The 22,132-nt window shown below is 38.0% G+C and overlaps 1 protein-coding gene across 2 annotated transcripts in view; it reads right to left on the bottom strand.

Annotated features, from left to right (window-relative positions):
- Positions 1-564: 564 nt before the first annotated feature.
- PCSK6 (proprotein convertase subtilisin/kexin type 6) overlaps positions 565-22,132 on the bottom strand; it is a 251,900-nt gene continuing 230,332 nt past the window's right edge. For both annotated transcript variants that reach the window (XM_069098448.1, XM_069098449.1), the window contains 3 exons: positions 8,683-8,812; positions 3,894-4,006; positions 565-2,186 (listed from right to left, as the gene is read on the bottom strand). In XM_069098448.1, the coding sequence (XP_068954549.1) occupies positions 2,089-2,186; positions 3,894-4,006; positions 8,683-8,812 (341 nt within the window). In that variant the 3' untranslated portion in view covers positions 565-2,088. The remainder of the gene's footprint in view (positions 2,187-3,893; positions 4,007-8,682; positions 8,813-22,132) is intronic.

The raw sequence follows: 22,132 nt of genomic DNA, 5'->3' as shown, positions 1-22,132 counted from the left end.
CAGACTAGACTATAGAGATGAGGAAGAACTTCTTTCCTTGTTAGATTCCTTAGGGTTTTTAGTTTTCAAAGTCTGAGGCATGCCATATTCTCTCTTTTTTCACAATAAGGTTAAAAATAGATTATTGACTTTGTATCTCTTGTTTGCTTTCTCTCTTATTTCTTTTTTTTTTTTTGGAGGGGAGAAGGTAGGGCAATTGGGGTTGTGACTTGCCCAAGGTCACATGGCTAGTTTTGTGTGTGTGTGTGTGTGTGTGTGTGTGTGTGTGTGAAGTGTCTGAGGCCAGATCTGAACACAGGTCCTCCTGACTCCAGGGCCGGTGCTCTACTCACTGCACCACCTAGCCGCCCCTCTCTCATTTCTTTATCCTTCATTTTTTCATAAGTTATACTTTAGGACTAGGCTTCTCAACTTTACCACTTCAATAATTCTTGAAGAGATGCAAACTTTATATATAAACAAACAAAATAAGATATCACATATAAATTCAACTATATATTTCCATTTCACACACTTCCATTTTTTAAAACTTTACTTTGGTGAATTAGAAAGAAATACAGGCTCTTTTATTATGGGATGTTAATTGTTTTTATTAACTTAGTGCTTAAAATTTTATTCTCTTTGTTTTGGGTTTTTTTTTTTTTTGGTTGCTGATCCATGCAGCTCATGGTTCTCATCTGTTCATGGAGGAAAAGGCCAGTACATTAGAGACAGAAGAAGAGAATAGGGCAAAGTGGTGAAAAAAATACTATTCAAAGAAAATTTAAGGCAAAATCCTGTTATTTCAGACTAAAATGAATTGATCAAGCAGATCTGTGCATCTCGTTGCAAAAATATGAAATACTTTCCAAAATAATTAACATTGGCAAAAATTAGAACACATAGCTTAAAAAATGATATCCACAAATGTTTCAAGGAAGAATAAGTCATTCTTTGTCCATATAGGCCCACAGCACACACAGAAATGTGTCCATTTGCCTTAAAAACACATCTACTGCATAAGTTACTTAAAATAAATGTCACCAAATATATTTTAAAAGCAATTCCATAAAACAACATGTGATTCTCTTAAAAAATTCACTGAATAGGTTTTGATTTGCTTGACAAAATTGCTTAGTATAATTAGGGTTTTTTTCTTGGCTTATTCATTGGAATACCTAAGATACTCTGCCATCATCCTCTGGAAGATTTTATCAGAGACAGGTATTGATAGAAGTAAACTGGCTTTACTGAGATTTAAAATAAAAAAAACCCTACTGATAGAAGATCTGCAGCAACATGAATAATGTAGTAAACTGATCTCAGTAGTAGAGTTCTGTGGAGAAAGCAAGAATTTTCTGATTTGGCTTTTGGATTTGAATGGGTAAACCATTAATAATAGTTTCAGAATTAGCTTTAGGAAGCAGAAGTAGACAGTGTCCCCAGAGATCATAAAACACATGGCCAAAACTACAACGTATTTGGTCTCATCAAATGGCCAATTTAATGACTTTGCTTGACATTCAAGCTTGTAACTTATCCAATTCTTCACTGTATGTGTGGCTAGAACACAAATGTATTCTATTGTTTTAACTATCCTATATAGATTTATAGTGGTGCCATCCAATAGCACAAGGTGGGGAGAAACATCTTTTATATTCAATTTCTTCCCTTCCTGCTTTGGTTTTGGAGATTCAGTTAACCCATGTTCTCACATGCTGCTATAAGTCCTGAGCATGGAATCTTTAAATTCTTTGTGTTTCCGTTTTGAGTCTGTTAAGAAGGTTTGGCTAATATGTCCAAGGTGCACAAGATATATATATATCCACTGCAGCTCAGGGGACCCTGTGTTTAAAAGAATTAATATCACCATTTAAAAAATTGTCCCTTGAGACTTCCACAACAATAACAAAATTCCATCTTGTATTAAAAAAGAGACAATGCTGCAGGAAAAGTTCATGGTGAGATTAAAACTGTCAAACATAAAAGAATATCCTCAACAGCACTATATGAAAAGTCTTCCCAAACTGAAAAATACTTTGTCCTAAAGGTTGGGCAGAACTGGACTTGCAGGACACATTCTTTCTTGGGTGCAGACACTGAATCACCCTAACCAGTCAGAAGACATGTCCGACAGCAAAGCTGTGTGAAAAGCTTCCGCTCACAGAGATTATTCGATTTCACCATTTCACAAAACATTTCGGCAGCTGGAGTCCCATGTTCATAGAAAAAAAGAGAGAGAAAATTTGTGTTGAGGATTTTTGCAGTAAGATGCCAAAAAGGAATGTGTGGAAAAGCAAATCCTCTCATGAAGAGCTTTATGTATTATACAACACCCCCCCCCCAAAATTGCTAAATATGAAGATAATTTAAACAGGGATCTTTTTTACCCTTTAAAGGGGAGTTAAATTCTGGATCATCAGTTTAAAAAGTTTATTTGCCTTTTGCTAATTGTAAACTAAATAAATTGATAGATGCTCCCCTATCCATACCCCTGTGAACCTTCCCTCCTTGCTGTCCCAGGTCACCCTTTATCACAACACAGGGGCAGTATAGTATAATGGAATCAATACTGAGTTTGAATCTGGCTCTGCCAACTTACTATCTTGTATGATCTCAAGTAAGTCACTTACCCTCTCTGAGCCTCAGTTTGCTCATCTGTAAAATGGGGTGATGGTGTTTGTAGCAGCTGACTATGGTATCTTTTAGTTATGAATCTCATGATCACCATTTCCTACATCAATGGCAATCCAATGATTGTTTAGATCATGGGAACCTGCAGCCTTGAGGCCACATGTATTCTCTAAGTCCTCAAGTGCAGTCCTTTGACTGAATCCAAACTGCATAGAACAAATTCCCTTAATAAAAAGATTTGTTCTGTGAAACTTGGACTCAGTCAAAAGGCTGCACTGAAGGACCTAGAAGGCCATGTGCGGCCTTAGGGTCACAAGTTCCCCACCCCTGGCTTAGATTTTAATTATGCCTATATTGGCCATCATATTTCTGGAGTGTTAGAAACAGTGCAAGACATTAAAAATAAAAAAAAAAAACATTCAGCAAAAATACTAACAACACTAATAGTATATTGGGCTTCTATTGTCCAGCCAGTGATTTTGATCAGTGGGTGAGATGATACTTCAGAAAGGAGGGAATCTTCAAATGGTTTGACAAAACATAGAGTAGTGGAAAGATAACCAAACCAGGACTCAGAAGACCTATGTCCATAGTCTCAGTTTTGTAACTAACTAGCTGTGTGGCCTTGAGCAAGCCACCTTACCTTTTTATGCTACAATATCCTTACCTACAAAATAAAGGTTGTGTAATCTCTAAGATTCCCCCATGTATTTTCAAATTCTAAGGAATCAACTGGAAAATTCCTAAGAAATTCAATTCAATATTAAAAACAATATGATAGAGGGGCAGCCAGGTAGCACAGTGTGTAAGAGCACCAGCCCCAGTGTTGGGATGACCTGGAGATCGAATCCTGGGCTCAGACACTTAGCACCCACCCAGAAACACCTGGCCATGTAACCTTGAGCAAGTTACTTAACCCCAATTGCTTAGGGGTGGCCAGGTGGCTCAGTGAGTAAGAGCACCGGCTCCAACGTCGGGATGACTTGGATCAAATCCGGACTCACATACTCAGCACCACACCCAGAAATAACTGGCCGTGTAACCTTGAGCAAGTTACTTAACCCTGATTGCTTTAAAAAAAATATGATAGAAGAGATGAATTTCTCTTCTCTTTTTTTTCTTAAATGATGTAATGAAGATGGAGTCCTACGCAAAACTTCATAATATTCAACCTTAAGGATATAATTCTTATGTTGGGTACACCTTCCTCTCTTATTTTGGAACTTTGGACAGTATATAGTAAAAGTGCAATTCGGTTCAGTTATATTAGGGTTACTGACCATTGCTGCAGGTATCATTTGCTATACACGTGTTTCCAACCAGCATGAAACCAGTTTTACACTTGACACAATTCTTGCTAGAGCCTTCACAATGTAAGCAATTTTCTTCACACCTGTTGGAGGAAAAAAAGTCATAAACTCACTTGGGAAATGCTCTCAAAAACTTCCCAAGTCCCCTAACATGCTGCTGAGTGCTCTGGGTTGCTTTTGGTGATGCCTAAACTATTGTATAAACAGATAATCCAATACAGAGTCTCCATATTAAGACAGCTGATTCAAGGAAACAGGAAAATGGTAAGATATTGATTATACTCAAAGTAGAGTTCTGACCATATCACTCTCCTGCTTAAGGTAAATATGTTTGGGATATGGCATGGTCTCCCTCTCCATTCCTGTCTTGTCTTGGCCTGTCCCACACAGAAAAAATTAAGATACTTAAAGACTTGTAATAGAGATGATGATGACAGATAATACTTCTGCTAGGAACTTCAAGCACTTGGGTTATGCCTCACTGACAAATATTCTTGTTGCTAGGATCTCCATTCTGATAACAGAGAAGTCACACATCCAGAAGAGTTTTAGTGGTTTTGTTATATGTGTGTTTTAAACTAAATAGCTGCAACTATATGGCTTAAAGCAATTGAACAGATTTTCTTAGTCTAGTTCTTAGGGAACAGGCCTTCACAGTTTCTCAAATTGCTGCATCACCTTTCTTATCAATGTCAGAAAAGGACTGGATTCGCTACAGTGGTAGGATTTCACAGAGGATGCTGAGAAGGCTGAATAATTTAAGTTGTCTGTGTCAGATTTATTTATGGACAAAAAAGAGGTCTTAAGGGTCCAATAATGTTTCCTGAATAGTACCTTAAGTAAGGAAAATGGAATAGTTAATTTGTATTGTTACTAGCAAGTTCATGTCTTGGCTTGAAGTTTTCACATCAGCCTTGTATTTAATAAGTATTCTCTAAGCACCTGCTGTGCATAGAATAATGTTGGTGTTCTTTGTTCCTGGAAAATACTCCATTTCAATAGCAGTTTGGTAGATTTTAATGGAATACCAATAATAAAAGCTGGGTTGGATGAGGAAAAGCTCTGGGAAGTGGGCAAGAATCTTGAGGGAATTGCAGAAGTGGTAAAGGTATTTCCATGGGTATTATTTGTCCTATTAAATGCATACTGAAAGGATGCCTCTTAACTTTATGTGTAAGGTCAAGTGGAATCCTTAAAGTTGGCAGCATTTTTAAACTAATGAGATTTGCTATTATTAAACTTTTTGATGTCCAGCACTTAGCATGGTGCCTGGCACATAGTAGAGCTTTGAAAGACTTGGGTTTGAATATTGACTTCAACACCTAGATATTTTGTATGACCATGGACAAGTCAGTCAACTTGCTTCTGCTTCAGTTTCCTCATCTGTGAAATGGGATCATTCTTGTATTATTTGCCTCACAGGGTTGGAAGGAAAGTACTTTATAAATCTTAAAGCTTTATACAGATTATACACACACACACATATAATATATGAATATATATAATGCATATAAGAAATATAAACATACATATATATTTCAAGAAATGTCAGTGCATTCAACATTTCATCAGTAGTCCAATTTTTAAAGTAACATGATAGGCCAGTAAATTAGGTACTTTATCTTATCTTCAGCTATTAAACTGAACATGGTTGAGATTAGGATAGGATGAGGACCAGATTTGTGATCTAATTGTAGGAAGCTTGAAGAAATTCCCTAAACTGATGCAGGTGTGCACCTTATTTGCAAATTAGTGAGTTGTCTAAGATGCTCAGGGCTCAAGTTACTTGTCTAGGGTCACAAAGCCAATATGTATCTGAAACAGGACTTAATACCAGGTTTTTCTATCTCCCAAACCATTTTTGTTTTTATCAATTACCCCAGAATTTCTCTCACCATGGCTGATTCAATAGTGGCCACCTTCTACCTCAAGTGCTTTTGGGACACACTAATAGGATCATAGATTTAAAGTGGAAAGAGCCTATCTATTTTAGCTCTCCCATTTTATGGAGGAGGAAACTGAGGCCCACCAAGATAAAATAACTTGCCAATGGATACATCTGTAATTAATAACAGAGACAGGACCTGAAGCTAGGTGCTAAGACTCCAGAGCTGGTGGTACTTCTTACTGCCCACCTGTAGTGTTCACACCAAATCCCTGAACTTGTAGAAGAAACAAGAATAGCTTTCATACTTTTCAACTGAGGATGTATTATTAATGGAAGAGATTATTATCATTCAATTCCAAGCTTTCCCTGGGCTAGGCATATTTAGTTTAATTATACAAGAACCATCTGGTTGGTTAAAAGTAAAGAGTTTGCTTCAGAGAACAGTTCAGGGGCCAGATCAAGACTCAGCAAGGAAAGTTGAAGCTGAGCAAATTAGGCCTGCAAGCTAACTAAAGATGTAAAAATATACATCAGTGTTTTTGTAAAATAATCACCACCAAAATTGGGTCTTTTATAAGATCATAGAAATGTACATAACTCACTGTTCTCTCATTATCTTAGTAAATCTCTTTTAAAAAGCAAAAGGGGGAAACAAGCTGCAGCAGTTATCAAAAGACAGTCCTTTACATCAAGCCCACCAGCAGCCATGGAGGAGGAACTCCTGTGGACATAATCAGTAAAAGTGATGGATCAAGGCTTGTCAAGAGTTGGATTTCTTTCAAGGCCATCACAAGCACTAATAAAGGAAAGAATACTCTCTTCCTTGCAAGTACCTGTCTAGAAAGGCGAAGCAGTTGTACTTGAGAAAAAATACAAGTCCACTGGGAAAGGGAAGGGGGAAAGTCTGTCTTATTCTCCAGATTATTAGAAAATCAAGTCAACCTAAAATATTTCTTGGTTACCATAGCACTTAGTATATAAAAGTCAAAGGAATGTCTTTGTGATTGAACTGAGGTAAAGGGCCACTAACGAAATTAAACCAATATTGTGTTCAACAGAGGGTGCATATAATAACTGTATTAAGTCACAACAAGAATGATACTTAGAACAGCTAAAATTAAAAGATAGCCTCTGCTACATTTTCTAAAGTTTGGGAAGAGGTAGTGTTTTTAATAAGTCTAGCCGTCAGTGTCCAGAAGCATTGTTCAATTAATTAAAAACATTTATTAAGCAGCTTTAATTTGCTAGGCACTATGTTAGGTCATGGAGATTTAAATACAAAAGTAAGACAGTTCAATTGACTCAGCAGAGACAATCAGTAAGCTGGGAGACATGGTCTGGGTCAGAGATGCCAAAAACACAGTCTAGGCCCTTACAGCCCTGACACTCCAGACTGTAGCCCAGACTAGGTTAAAATGTAATGGAAAATAGTTAACAAAACAAATACAAATACAAAAGAACATAGACAATGTTAATATGTAGTTTTCTAAGTTAACATGTGGCCCACAGGGATTCTTATGTGTTGGTTTAATGGCCCTCTCATTTCTATTTGAATTTGACATCACAGTTTAAGAAGCTCTATTTGCAGAATGGTGAGCCTGTTTTTGTGTTTTTCTATGGCCTGTAGCACATAATAGCTACAAGGGAAGCAGGGAAGAGAACAAACCATATCCTAGGTATGGGCTGTGGGGAGTTGATGGAGCAAAGACAGAATTATACAGTGCTGGTTGCTTGCTTGGAATCTAGCTGGATCCTGGGGCTCAACACTTTTGCTCATAACAGTCTTTCTGAGGGATCTTTACTGGTCATGACCTTATTTCAGACTGAGTTTTTCTTTCCCTGGATTTTGCCCGAAGTATACCAGGTTACTCATAGGTTCTATGTACAGATCCAGAACTGAAGGTACATGGCCAGTTATTTCTGGGTGTGGTGCTAAGTATCTGAGCCTGGATTTGATCACAGGTCATCCCAACTCTGGGGCCGGTGCTTTTACTCGCTGTGCCACCTGGTTGCCCCTAAGCAATTGGGGTTAAGTAACTTGCTCAAGGTTACAAGGCCAGGTGTTTCTGGGTGGGTGCTAAGTGTCTGAGCCTGGATTCAATCCCAGGTCATTCCGACTCTGGGGTTGGTGCTCTTACTCGCTGTGCTACCTGGCTGCCCCTCCTCACTGATATTGGACAAGCTTATATATAGTTAGGACAAATGTGGCTATTGAAAGGGCAGTGCAGAAAAATGGACAGAGTTACAGACTTGGAGTTAGGAAATTATGGGTTTAAATTCTGCCTCAAATACTTACTAGCTGGGCAAGTCACTTAACCTCTTTTGGTCTTAGTTTTCTCATCCATGAAATGGGGTCAGTAATTGTACTTACCTTACCAGGGTGTTTTTACTTTGTTAAGGTTTATTATGAAAGCTCATGTAAAGAGCTTTGCAAGCACAAAGTGCTATATAAAATACTATCTGTTGTCACTTTTGTGCTCATTTTCACTGACAGTAACAATATAAACCATATCATTTTGAAGAGGCCATACTTGTATATCTGTGATATAGTATAGAGAATTCTGAACGCATGGGCTCTAATCCTGGCTTTGTCATTAACTGGATTTGTGATCTTGAGCAAATCACAGACTGCTCTCTCTTGCTTTCCTCATCTATTAAATGAGGAAAATCCTTGCCTTGAAAGGTTAGTATGGAGACGAAATAAGATAAAGGACACAAAAAGCTTACACAAAGCCTACACATAAACCCCACTCCTGTGGGGACATAGACATCAAATATGCAAGTTTTGTGTTTCATATAAGTTGCTTCATTGTCACCTAATGAACCACAATCCTATTTGGTCTCAAGAACTTCCAAGAAGGGATTATGTACCTTGCACACACTTTCTGCAGGAAACCTGGCACCTTGGCAAAATAAAATCCTTCGTTGCAGCCCGGGACACATTTCTTCTCATGGATTTTAAAATTATTGACACAATAGATACATTCTTCTTTGCCTGGCCCTGGAAAATACAGGAAAATAAGCCAATTTTTAAAACCACAAATGATAATTTCTGTGTGGTATCAATGCCACATTGTTCAAAGGGGGGCAGAGAGGTAACAGTGGCTCTCAGCCCAATCCAGTAACCCTTGGGTTAGAAGAACAAGTTGGATAGGCAGCTTAAGTGCATCTCTAGGTTGCACTCCTTAAGTGGTAATATTTGAGTACTTCATAAGTCCAGTAGATCAAGACTAATAATGATACGCCTGGGGAAGTCAAAATGAATAGAAGCAAAGTCAAAATGTAATACTAACTCTGATAATAGTGCACCAGTTTGTCATACATCAAAGTCTATAAAGCTCCTTCCTTATAACATTTGTATTAGGTAGTGAAAATATTATTATCCCTGAAATTAAGGTTCATGGGGATGAAGTAATTTGCCTAAGATCACATAAGTAGGAGGTACGATAGCTTGGGACTTGAACCTAGGTCTCCTGTTTCCAAGTTTAGAGCTCTTTCTTTCTTTCTTTTTTTTTTTTTTTTGCCTTTTTGGAGGGCAATTGGGGTTAAGTAACTTGCACAAGGTTACACGGCTAGTTTTTTTATGTGGGTGTTAAGTGTCTGAGACTGGAACCGAACTCAGGTCCTCCTGACTCTGGGGCCAGCACTTTACTCACTGCACCACCTAGCTGCCCCCTTCGAGCTCTTGCTATGATACCATGCTGCTTTTGAACATATCTCATGCTGTACTTGCTGACATTCTCTCATTTAACCCTTATTTCACAGTTTCTGGATGAGCTTCGTTAGCCTGTTATCGTGATTGTTAGAACTGTTATTAGATAATATGGGCCAAGTAGGAAGAGACTTTGCAAATGTGTGGGTAGAGGCATGTGCATTGGCTTTGTCCTTTATTACCAAGATGTGTAATCAGTAGTAGAAGAAAGTCTGGAGGATGCCTGGCAGTTTAACAGTGGAGTGGTGGCCAAGAAGGAGCTAGTGATAATGGGAGTAGGGGTGGGAATACCATCATTGAGTGATCAGAGACTGTCTGCAGAAATTCCTTAGGGTTCCATTGACAAGGCCTAGCACTGGGCTGCAAAGGGCCTTTCCTTCCTCAGTATGTGAAGAGGGAAGGGAAAGGAAACAGAGCTTCTCTCCCTGGTGGACCTCAGTGTCTTCATAGTGATGCTTCTTCCTCCTAGATCCCAGGGTTCTTTTCTTTCCCCCCAAATTTTGCCCTCCTTGGCTTTTCATACTTTCCTGAGGCTCAGCACTCAGGAATTGTTTGTGAATGCTCAACTGAAAGTGTGGTAGGGCACCCTATGAGGCCAGTGGGCAGGGCACATCAGAAAAGGGAGGGGAAGGGCCACCACAGGGTCATCTGAAATGCTTCCCCAAGGCTAGAAGTTCTTTCTTTCTACATGATCTACCCCAGGAGACTCGTGGTACAGGGTGGAGGCACTAAAGTAGTAAAAGTGGATGGAAATACTCCTTCCTCTCAATGACTTTTCTTTCCCTTAAGCTTTTCCCTAATAAACCATTTAAACTTCCCAGGGGAACAGGGAATATAGGAAACTTAACTTGGGGCCAAAATGATTCTGGAAGAAAAGAGAACCACCCCTCCAGCCCTATCCCTTTCCCTCTAGCTGCTTGTCTTGATTCATGAAACCAGGGAATGCTGCTTTGGAAGGGCTTGTGTTCACTTACCCTGGAGGGAGGATGGATTTCAACAACCTGCTGAAGGCACTGGGCTAGGAGTTAGGAAAATTGGGTTTTGTTTCATTCTTGAGATATAATTATTCACAGTATTTTGCATCAGTACTTCAAAATATGCACCTGCATTTTAAAGGTAACTTCCATAGAATTCTACTGTGCTCTAACAATACTTAAGGTTACACATTTACATTTTAACATAGATATGACTGGCCCTTTATTTGAAGTCCTCCTAAATTCAGAATAATTTTTTTCTTTCAAAAAGGAAGATGGAGTATACACAGAGAATAAAGAGGGCAGTATTTAGTTTGCAGAAAGACAATTTAAGATTGGGGTCCCAAAATGTCAAGAAAACACCGTTTGCAAGTATAATAGGGAACACTAATGTTGCAAGATAATTTTCCATTTATTATTCATACAGGAAGCAGAAGTACTTTTGAAAACAAACTATCTCCAATGTGCCCTTGACAAAATGAAAAGTAGTTCTTACAAAGTACAACTATTAGCAAGAGAAAAACAAAGCACTAAGGAAGGATCTTGCTTCTAGTAGTGTCTTTCTGCCATGGGAAGATAATTGCTATCTAAGCTCAAAGTGAAGCTTCATCACTCTCCTAAAAGAGAGGTTGGAGGAGCAAGAAAAATGTCATCATGGCAGAAGTTCTCCAATGGGAGTACCTCAGGGTTCCATATTTAGCTCTATGTTGTTTAACATTTCTCTCAATGACTTAGACAAAAGCATGCAGATGACATAAATCTGAGGTTAGCGAACACATTGGAAGACGAAGTCAGGATCCAATAGGATCTTGAAGGGGTAAAGAATTGGACTGAAACTAATAAGATGAAATTCAATAAAGATAAATGTAAAGTATTGTGCTTGGGTACAAAAAATCAATTTCACAAGTAGAAGATGGGTAATACATGGTGAGATAATAGTTTTTCTGACAAAGATCAGAGAGTTTTAGAGCATAGCAACCTTAATAAATCAGAAGTATGTTATAGATGCCAAAAAAAATTGATCTTGGGCTGAATTAAGAGGTGCATAACTTCTAGGAATAAGGAAGGTCTCATGAAGATTTATTTGGGATATTGTGTTCAGTTCTGGGGGGGCCAGAGTTTAAGAATGATATTGAGAAGCCAAAAAGTGTCCATAGGAGGAGAATCTGGTTGGTGAAGGGCCTTGAATCCATGTCATAATGGAGATAGAAACAGGAGCAACATTGTCACTGAAGTATCACACAGATTTAATTAGAAAACAGTTGGGGAATTCAAGAAAAGTCATACTATCAGTACATAAAGACACATGATATAGGAGGAATGAAGGACTTGAATTAACTGAATTATCTTTCTTTTCCAAGAGTAGTTTAGTTGATTATTTTTATACTTAATGATTCAATTCAGTTCAACAAAATGTTAATGATAATCTTATCCTTCAAAGATGTGGATAAAACCATTGAAGGAAAGTGCTATTCTTAGCCCAGATTTGACTTAACAAGGAGGACCTGGTTGCTGTGGTAAAAATGATGGAACCTTGGATAGAAATGACCACTTTCCCTCAGAATTTATGGTAGTGAAAGGAAAAGCTGAGCACAGTCAGACATACTTAATCATCAGGAGAATCAGTTTCAAATGTTCCAGAGAAAAGATGGGTAGGATAACATGGTCTACAATTTTATAGAAGGAGTTGGTTCAAGAAGGCTTGGAAGCTCTCTCTGTCACTTTGTGAGTTCTGTAGTATTAAATTTTGGTTAGAGTCATATTTTGTAGGTATTGGAGGTGATTGGAGCAGGAGTTCAAGCAAGTTCCTGCTTTTATGCCACCATCTTGGCTCCACCCCCCCAGGCTTGGAAGCTCTCAAGAATGAAATCCTGAAGATACAGAGATAAATAATTTTAATGAGAAAAAAAGGAAATGGTCTAAAGAGATTAATGTGGATACTCAGGTAAGTCATTGATCTACTTGAATTAAAAAAAAATATATATATATATAGGATGAAAACAAGAACAGATATGAGAGGATGAATCTAAAAGGGTGGCATCCTATAAAATTGTTTGAGGATGATAAAGTTAATGGTTTCAGATGTGATAAAGCAGAGGAAAACTAAGGTAAGCAACAAAACCTTTCTAAAAGGTAAATTTCTGGAAAAGAGTAGGATGAAAAAAAGTGTAACATCAATGCTTGGGCTGGATGGAAATATAACAAATGACAATAACAGGTAATGATAACTGTGAGAGAAAGCCAAACCATTTGACAATTCTTTTTTTTCTGTTTTCTCTGCTGAGGTCAATGATCTTTGTATAGGAAAAGAAATGACAAATAGGACCAAGAAGGAATTGAAATTCAAGATAGCTAGGGATATAGTAAGAGAATACCTGGCTACTCTTGACATGTTCAAACAATCAGGCCTTGACAAACTGTGTCCAAGGGCATGGGAAGATCTGCAAATGTTATTGCTGAGCTATAGCGATTTGTTGTATATGAGTGATTTATGAGATTTATGTTTATGAATGATATATGAGAGACTTCTGATACATCATGAAAAACAGAGAGGTGCCAAAGGCCTCATGGAATACAAATATTGTTCTGATTTTCAAAAACAAACTGAAGAGAGAGGAGTCCATAAATCATAGCTATGAGGATTGGACTATTGCTATGCCCTAGCTGACAAAAGTGACTCCATGTTTGATCATTGACAACTTGTCTATGTACCAAGAAGTTCCTGTTGTCAAATACAGTCCAATCACTGGTTTAGTCAGCTTCATTTAGGTATTCTGATTATAATCAGTTTAACAAACTTCATCTAATCCACGTATGCAAAATTAGCATACTTTCCTAATCACAGTGCCCATATGATTGATAAAGTAGGGAGGGTTTGTAGTCAGGGTCACCCACTGATTGACTACCCTAAGGTCCCCCTCCCACTTGGTCCCTGTGAATCTGCCCAGTAACAATAATCAGATATAAGAGCAGAGATCCAGAACTCTATACTCTTGAGTGAGGCACACATGCCCCCTGCCTGGGGATCTGAAAGACCATATCTTTGGGTTTTTTTATTTTTTATTTTATTTTATTTTATTATTTATTTATTTTTTTTTAGTTTTTGGAGGGGGAAAGCAGGGCAATTGGGATTAAGTGACTTGTCCAAGGTCACATGGCTAGTTTTATGTTAATTGTCTGAGGCTGTATTTGAAAAGCCATATGTTTGAATACCATGAGTAATAAACTGCCTGACATCCTTTGAATGCTTGTGTTCCTTCTCAGTACATTACCCATGACTTCTTCACAATAGCCCAATGAAATTGGTTTTGATTCCTGGCAAAGTTTTAAAATATTTTATTAAGGAAATGGTTAGTGAAAATCTAGAAAAGGAAGCAATGATCACCAAAATTGTAGATGGCTTCATCATGAACAAATCATGGTAGATTAACCTCATTTCCTTTCTTGACAGGATTACTAAACTGACAGAGCAGTGAAATGTTGAAACAAAATTTACTTAGAATTTAGCAAAGTATTTGATAGTCATTCATGTTAATTCTAGCAGACAAGATGGGGAAATAAAGGCTTGATTATACAGTTAGTTGGATTACAAACTGGTTGAATGGCTGGATTCAAAGAGTAGTCATTAATGGTTTGATGTCAACTGGGAATAAGTCTTTGGTAGTATGCCCCAAGGATATATGCTTGGCCTGGTGCTATTTCATATTTAAAGACAAAAAAAAAAAACCCAATGACTTGTAAGAAGGAAAAGATGGTATATTTATTACATTTTTAGATGACACAGAACTTGGAATTTCTCAACAGGCTAGAATATTGGAATTAATAAGATGACCACAAAATATAAATCATATACTTATATTTTAAAAAAATCAATTATATGAATACAAATAAAGAGAAATGTTGCTAGACAGCAGGTCATCTGTAAAAGATCTAGAGATTTCACTGGGCTGCAAGCTACGTATGAGTCAACAGTGTGATATAGAAACCAAAAAAGCTAATTCTCTCTTGGACTGCATTAAGAGGGATATAATGACCAGGACTAGGAAGGTGATAGCTGTATTTCTTGGCTCAGTTCAGACTACATGTTCAATTCTGGGTGCAACATTTTAAGGACAACAATGATGAACTTGGGAGTATCTGGGCCAACTAGAATAGTGAAAGAGCTTGAGAGCATACTGTATATTAATCAGTTGAAAGAAGAGGAAATATTTAGGGTGGAGCAGGAAAAAACTCATGGGAGACAAACTGGCTGTCTTCAAGTATTTGAAGATCTGTCTTGTGGCAGAGTGATCAAGCTTGTCCTGCTTGATTCCAGAGGGCAGAACTAGGAGAATGGGTAAAAGTTGAAAGAGGGAGATTAAGGCTTGAGGCAGGGAAAAACTTCCTAACAATTAGAATTATCCCAAAGTGCTGCCTTATAATTTTCTCCTTCCTAAATGTCTTCACGCAGATGCTGGATAATCGCTGGAATATAAAGGTTTGCTGTTTGGTTACAAGATGAATTAGGTGGCCTCAGAGGTTCTTTGAAATGCTGAGGTTCTGTGAGATTCTCCTCATTTTGCAAATGAGGAACACTGAACGAACAAGAGCTAAGAAGAGATATAGTTATTCCCTAAATATTGACAATTAGACCATTTATATAGTATTGGGTTGATATTTCTTCTCCATAAATTAAAAATAAACATGTAACTGAATGTGGTAGGGCATTTCTGCGAACCCTGTTACTAGGAAGGCTGAGGCTGACAGATGTCTTGAGCTTGGAAGTTCTGATCTGCAGTGGACCATGCTAACCAAGTTTCTGCACTAGCTATGGTACCAGTATGGTGAGTCAGTTGGAGTGAGAGTGGGAGGAACCAGGTTGCCTATAGGGAGAGGTTCACTGGCCCAGGTCAGAAATGGAGCAGGGAAAAACTCCTTTGCCAGTCAGAGGAGGGACTGGACCATCAAGTGGCTACTGCACTGCCCATCTGGGTTAGATGGGAGACCCAGTCTTAAAAAACAAAAAGAATATAAAATAAAATTAAAAAGAATATAAAATAAATTAAAAAAAGAAAAAAGAAAAAGAATATAAGAAATATAAAAAAGAAAATTTTAAATGGAGAGATTCCAGTGAAAGACAGTCAAAATGACTTTATGGAAAACTGATCCAAGAGGAAAAGTTAACAGAGAAGACCAAAGGATGACTTGCTTCTTAAGCACATGAAGGACATGAGAAGGATGCTAATGAATTGTTCCCTATCTTCCAAGAGACCCAAAGCAAGAGGAAGCCCAATTAATCTGTTGCCAGATTGTGATTTTATACAAACAATCTCTGCAGTACTCTCTGAGTGAAGAAACAATGGCCAGACAGAGTATTGGAATTGCCATGCCTGAAGATCTTTGTAAATGAGAAAACCAGGTTTAGGTATTTACTTACCTAGAGGAAAAAAACCTGTTGTAGGATGATCTTTTGGCAGGTCTATGACACTATGTTTAGTTTCATGATTGTGGTAAAACTTGTGGCAAAAAAGAGATCCAAGATCATCTACTTCTCAGGGACCCATATCCTAGCAAATGCTATTCTGATATTTCTCGATCCTAGGGAAAAGGAGACCTCTAAGACCACTTAGCAACAACACTCCAAGTTTAGAATACAGAAAAAGACCATGAATGACCTAAACAAGGAAATACATCTAGAAATATAAAGATGAATGGTAAGAAGAATAAGTAAAAAGATTAGAAAGGGAACACAGTGAATTCTATTTATATTGACTGGATATTTATTGGATAACATATTATTGGATATTTATATTTGAATAGGAAAGAGAGGAATTTTTTTTTGCCTTTTAGAGGGCAATTGGGGTTAAGTAACTTGCCCAAGGTTACATGGCTAGTTTTTTTGTGTGGGTGTTAAGTGTCTGAGGCCAGAACCGAACTCGGATCCTCCTGACTCCAGGGCTGGCACTTTTACTCACTGAGCCACCTAGCTGTCCCGACGAATTTTCTTAACAAAGTCTAAGTCAGCTTTCTTTTTTACTTACCAAGAAGATCAATGAACAGTTTAGTTAGTTTCAGGAAATGTACCACATTTGATAAATGGGATTCAAGCTAGTGAACATGAATTGCTTAGACATTTTACTATCATCATAGCAATCTATTCCCTTAAGGATATACATGAAAATTAAATGTAAATAATCCTATTTCTTTAAAATTATGAAATTCAAACCCAAAGGAATATAGAATGAATTCAAGAAAACTTATGGAATGTAATGGTGTCTAGGATTTGCATTTGGCAAACAAGGAGGTAGTCAGGATTGATAAGAGGGGCACAATGGAAAAATTTTCTTTTACCAGGATCTCAACCAACTTTTTGTATTCTGGTAATACATCATAAGGTCACACTAATAGGATAATCATTACAGTCTTTCTAGTGCATTCTTTTACATCCATCACATGCAATGACTCATTCTTGGGTATGACTAGGGAAACTTCCAAGTCATCCAAATTATTTGGAGGCAAGAGAGATAGTGCAGTGTAGTGGATGGGGAGGTGGCCTCAGAACCAGAAATATCAAAGTTTAAGACACTGGTATACATTGGCTATGTGACATTTAATTTCTCACTGGCCCAGGTCACTCTCCAAGACTATAGGCTGCAGAACAATTTCTGATCTGCATTGTTTAGTAGATAAGAGTTTCATTCCTGGGAGTTTCTTATGTCAATTAAATCACAGATTTGGCCTAAAAAAAAGAAAAGGCAAAAAAGCTTTAGAAAATTACTTTTTGACATAGAAGTAATATTTGTTTCAAAACAGCACTGGTTAAACTCATAGTGGCTAAGTTTCTTTATTCCAGTTTGGCAAAGATGGCAGGTTGCTACCCTGTTTGTAATCAACCTATTGCAAATCTCTGTTGCTACTTAAACCACATGTAGATAGACAACATGTAGATAGAATGTGATGAAAATTAGACTCTAGACAGGATTAGTAGATTTTTTAAAATTCTTAGTCTTGCAGCAGTAGCTCTTTACAAATGGTGAACAAAAAGGTGATTTTTTCCCCCATCAAACAACTATGCTCAAGGGCCCATAGTTCTGTTCCTCAATCTCTCTAGGCATTTCCCCTGGGCTCACCATGACAGAAATGTCTCCAGTATGTCTAGTCGAGGGACTGAAATATAGTGACAATATCATTACCTTCTAAGACTCCCCAAAGGGTAAGCACAAAGGGATTTTAAGACTTGCATGGACCATTAGACCTGGGCACAGGTGTTCAATTGAATAACTGCAGACTCTGATGTTCTAGAAGGCCATGCCTCACAGATTCAGAATCATGGACAAACAAGAGATGTGGAAGGATCTCAAAATCTGACATTAAGATGGCATTTGACCTCCAAATACCATCCAAGAGATTAATGATTATAGACTGAACTGGCTAAAGAACAAGAAAGGAAGATTTGTCAGTAGAATATTTTAGGTTGGAAAGACATTAACTGAAGACAGTCCCTAGATTTCAGTTAGAGCAACTCTTCAACCATGGCACTGGATTTAAAAAAAAAAAAGAACAAAGGCAAAGAGAGCACAGTTTTCAAGCATACAGATGCTGCTATATTGGGTGTGACAACAAATAATGAGGAGTGATCAAGAGTAATGCAGTGAGATGTTGAAATGACTGCATGATTGGAGAAAGAATAAAAGAGGAGTGATGTGCAGAGGTGAAATGAGAAGAGCACCCCGCCACACTCAAAACATTATCCATGATAAAAAGCCATTTTAGGCAGCAGGATTAAAGTTAGCATGCAATTCCACTGACGGCAATCTTGGAGCCTGCATTTCCAAAAAAAAATAAAAACTCAAATAAAGTGGTAAATCACAAAACACTGTGAAAAGGAAGAGCACAGGTGGTTAAAATTTCCTTCACCTGAAATCCAGCATTCTCAACAGTGGCCCTCAGGATTGAATCTATTAAGATTCTTCTTAATCAGCAAGGAATAAACAGAGTAATTGGCCACAGTAACTGAAAGTGGAATCTGAAATCACCTTTTAGGGTTAGACAGGATAACTGAATTCAAGGTCCATGTTTGATGACTAGGTTGAAAATCAAAATCTTAATTTTTCCAGTAAGCTCCATATATATCTGTCAAGATATTTCAAGAAGAAAAGGTTAGCTCATACTATACTGTGAAAGAAAGAACTCCTTTGACATTCATTCATTCAGCGAATATTTCTTGAGCAGCTATTTCAGTCTATGTAAAACACTGAAGGAATACAAGAGCTAACAAATCATGCCTCTTGCTCTCACACATCAGGGGAAGCAAACAAACTTGTACACAAATAATTATAATACAGGATATTTGTGAAAGTGAATTACGGTAAAATACTTGTCAAGTGCTATGGGAATTGGAAAGGTTGAAGGAAAGCTTCAGGTAAGACATGGTATTTGATTTCCATCATGAAGGATGAAAGGAATTGGATGGGCAGAGCTAGAGGGAAGAGCATTTCAAGCAGAGTGAACAGGGTGAACAAAACTGGGAAAAGTTGAGGTCTGCTCAGGCAATGGTAAATAGTCCAGTTTAGCTAGAAAGACAGGTTTGCCTTGAATGCCAGGCAAAGGGCATTCTACCCTAAGTAGGAATTGGGAGCCAATAAAGACTTTTGTGAAGAAAGTGACAAGAGAAATTGTACCTGGCTACCATATTACTGGAAAAAGCAGAAAGAGATTTTTTGAGGATTTAGAGGATCATAGGAATAAGGACTAGATGCTTGATTTTGTTGGCAAGGGAGGGAACTTCGGAATGAGGAAACACCCTCTACTGATGTAGGTTGGTACCTTCTCTTCAACTTATAGTCTTAGAGAGTTGTCTAGAAAACTGAAGGATTAAGTGTTGTGCCCAGAATCACATAGCCAGTATGTAGCAGAGAAGACCAGAATCCAGGTTTTGAAGCTGGCTCTCTAGCCACTAAGCCATGTTGCCTTCTGAAGATTGGTGAAAATTTCTTTTAAAAGGTACAACAGCCTTGCATGCTGATACATTAATATTTTCTTAAGTTTCCAGAGTAGTTTTTCTTTAATAGGTTCTACATGCTTGACATTGTAGGCTGTTACTGAAGTTTTGAGGAACATTATGAGTAAAGGGAGCAATGTAGAAGATGGTTTAATTGGGCAAAATGAATGGTGCCATATACAGAATTTCAACCTTTATAACCACTTCACATTTTGAGGGTGGGAAATGGGAGAGTCCTAGTTCTCTTCCTATTTAATTCTGTAATCCTACACAAGTAAATTCCCTTCTCTACTTGGTTTCCACATTTTGAAAATGCAGAGAGCACCTGGATCTCTAAACTGTGGCCTAGTAAGTGGTCAAACAAGAGAAGACACATTAACTCTCCTGGGCTCTTCAGAAGAAAGGCATGATGTGAATGGTTATTTTGCTGAATTGTAATTCTTAAATTCCTACTTCAGTGAAAGCTCACCATAATGAGGATTCTGGGAAACAGGGATAAGATCACGGGTTATATAAAATATAGTGACACTGAGACAATAAGGGAAGGGAGTGGGGAAGCCTAGAGTATTCAACTTGACCTGAAATAGATTTCAATCTACAAGACAATTTTACGTTTATGCAATTCTACACATACCTTTATGGAAAGCTGATATTATCTTTTTTAATACTTCAAAAGACTATAATTTAACAGTGCTAGTATTCCTTTTACAGATGCAGATTACAACTCCTCTATACTTTCTTCATGAATTTTCACAAGTTGTGGCCAAAGGAAATCTATTATCTAGTGGCCAACCTTCTGGTGATTAGTTTCTTTGAACTTAGCTAGGTTGAGCTTTGAGTAACAGACACAAAATCCCTTGCTGGATCCATATTTGAATTTTTTTCTGATTTTTTTCTGCTTTTCTGATGCAAAGTATAAATTCAGTCTAGCTTTCTTTCCCCACAGGGATCCTCAACCCAAAATACTAAGCTACCACTGGAGTTCTCAGAAACATGATATTCACAGCTTCAGGGAACAGAGGCAGTAGAGGGCCTATACCATCGGTAATTCACATCCAACAGAGATTTTGAGATTCAGAACACCAAAATTATCAGAGTATCTGTATTTCCAGACTTAGAGGTTAGGAGCCATGTGCTTGTTTCTCTTGTTGGGTATCTGATGGTTGTGCCTCATAACCAACGTCCTGAGATGAAGCTATAGAGCCAGTGTAAAGGGTGAGTTCAGTCTGGGCTATGGGATCTAGTCAGCAGGTATTTACTAATTCAGATGCCCAGCCATAACTTACTGCCAACTCCATCATATGCCCATACTCCTGGATCCACATATTTGGTGTTAATAAGCTATGGAAATAAAAGCTTCTCTTGCTCAGTTATCATAGACCTTGGAGGAATGGGGGTGGGTGCGTGGACAAGACTTAATTAACTGTTTCCTTCCTTAATCTTAATGAACCTTGACCCTGCCATCTCCTCAAGCTATTATCCTATGACTCTGCTTCCTTTCACTGACAAGGTCCTAGGGAGAGTCTCCTATTTTGGTTGCCTCAGTTTACTTCTCCTACTTCTCCATCACTTAAAATTAGACTTCTGACCCTAACATTCTACTAAAATGTGTTCTTTCCAGGGTTTCCAGGGATAATTGCTAAATCTCATGGCCTTCTCTTAGTTCTCATTCTCCTTAACTTCTCTGAAACTTATAGTACTGTTGACCACCTCCAACTTTTTCCTTGGCTTCTGTGATACTACTCTTTTTTGGCTGTCATACTATTTGGTCTCCTTTTCTGATTTATCGGCTGTTTCTCATTCCATAAATATGAGTACCTCTCAAAGCTTTTCGTCTTGGGCCCTCCTTGCCTCTCTCCACACTCTCTCCTTTAGGGATCTCATTAGCTCTAATGGGTCAAACTAAAATGTTTATACACATGACTCTCAAATTCTTAATCTCTATCCTAAACTTTATTCCCACATCAGAGATGTGCCTCTTCAGCATTTCAAACTCCATACATTCAAAACAGAGCTTATCTTTCCCCTCCAAAATTTTCCCCTATCTTCTATGCTTCTTTATTTCTGACAAGGATATTATTACCACCTTGGTTACATAGATCTGTAACCTTGGAGTCGTCCTTGACTTTTCCCCCTTCCTCATCCTCTTTGCTCTCCGTAACATCTCTCTTTTTCCCACGTACATGGCCACTGTCGCTGTTAAGGTGCTCCTTGCCTCTTGCCAAAACTATTGAAATAGCTTCGTAATTGATTTCTCTGCTTCTCATTTCTGCCCTCTCTAATCCTTCTTTTGTATAGCTCATAAAATAGAATCTTCCTAAGGCATAAGTCTGACAATGTCACTCCCCTGCTCAAAAGTTTTCTGTGGCTGACTATTTTTTAATAGGATAAAATAAAAATTCCCTAGGCGTTTAATACTCTCCACAATCTGACTCTAAAGAGTTTTGTTTCTCTCCAAGTCTCTCCAATATGACTCTAACTCCAGCCTTATTTCACATTACTCTCCTTTATGTACTCTAATTTTTTTTTGTGTGTGTGGGAGGGAGGCAATTGGTGTTAAGGGACTTGACCAGGGTCACACAGCTAGTGTCTTAGGCTGAATTTGAACTCTGGTCCTTTTGACTCTGGGCTGGCATTCTATCCACTGCACCACCT

Source organism: Petaurus breviceps, unplaced genomic scaffold (assembly GCF_028583685.1).
Source record: "Petaurus breviceps papuanus isolate PSGF00001 unplaced genomic scaffold, PetGlider_PUasm1.0 37, whole genome shotgun sequence".
Classification (NCBI taxonomy): Eukaryota; Metazoa; Chordata; class Mammalia; order Diprotodontia; family Petauridae; genus Petaurus; species Petaurus breviceps.
The sequence above is the reverse complement of the archived record's forward strand: the minus strand, read 5'-3'. Positions and strand labels throughout refer to the sequence as shown.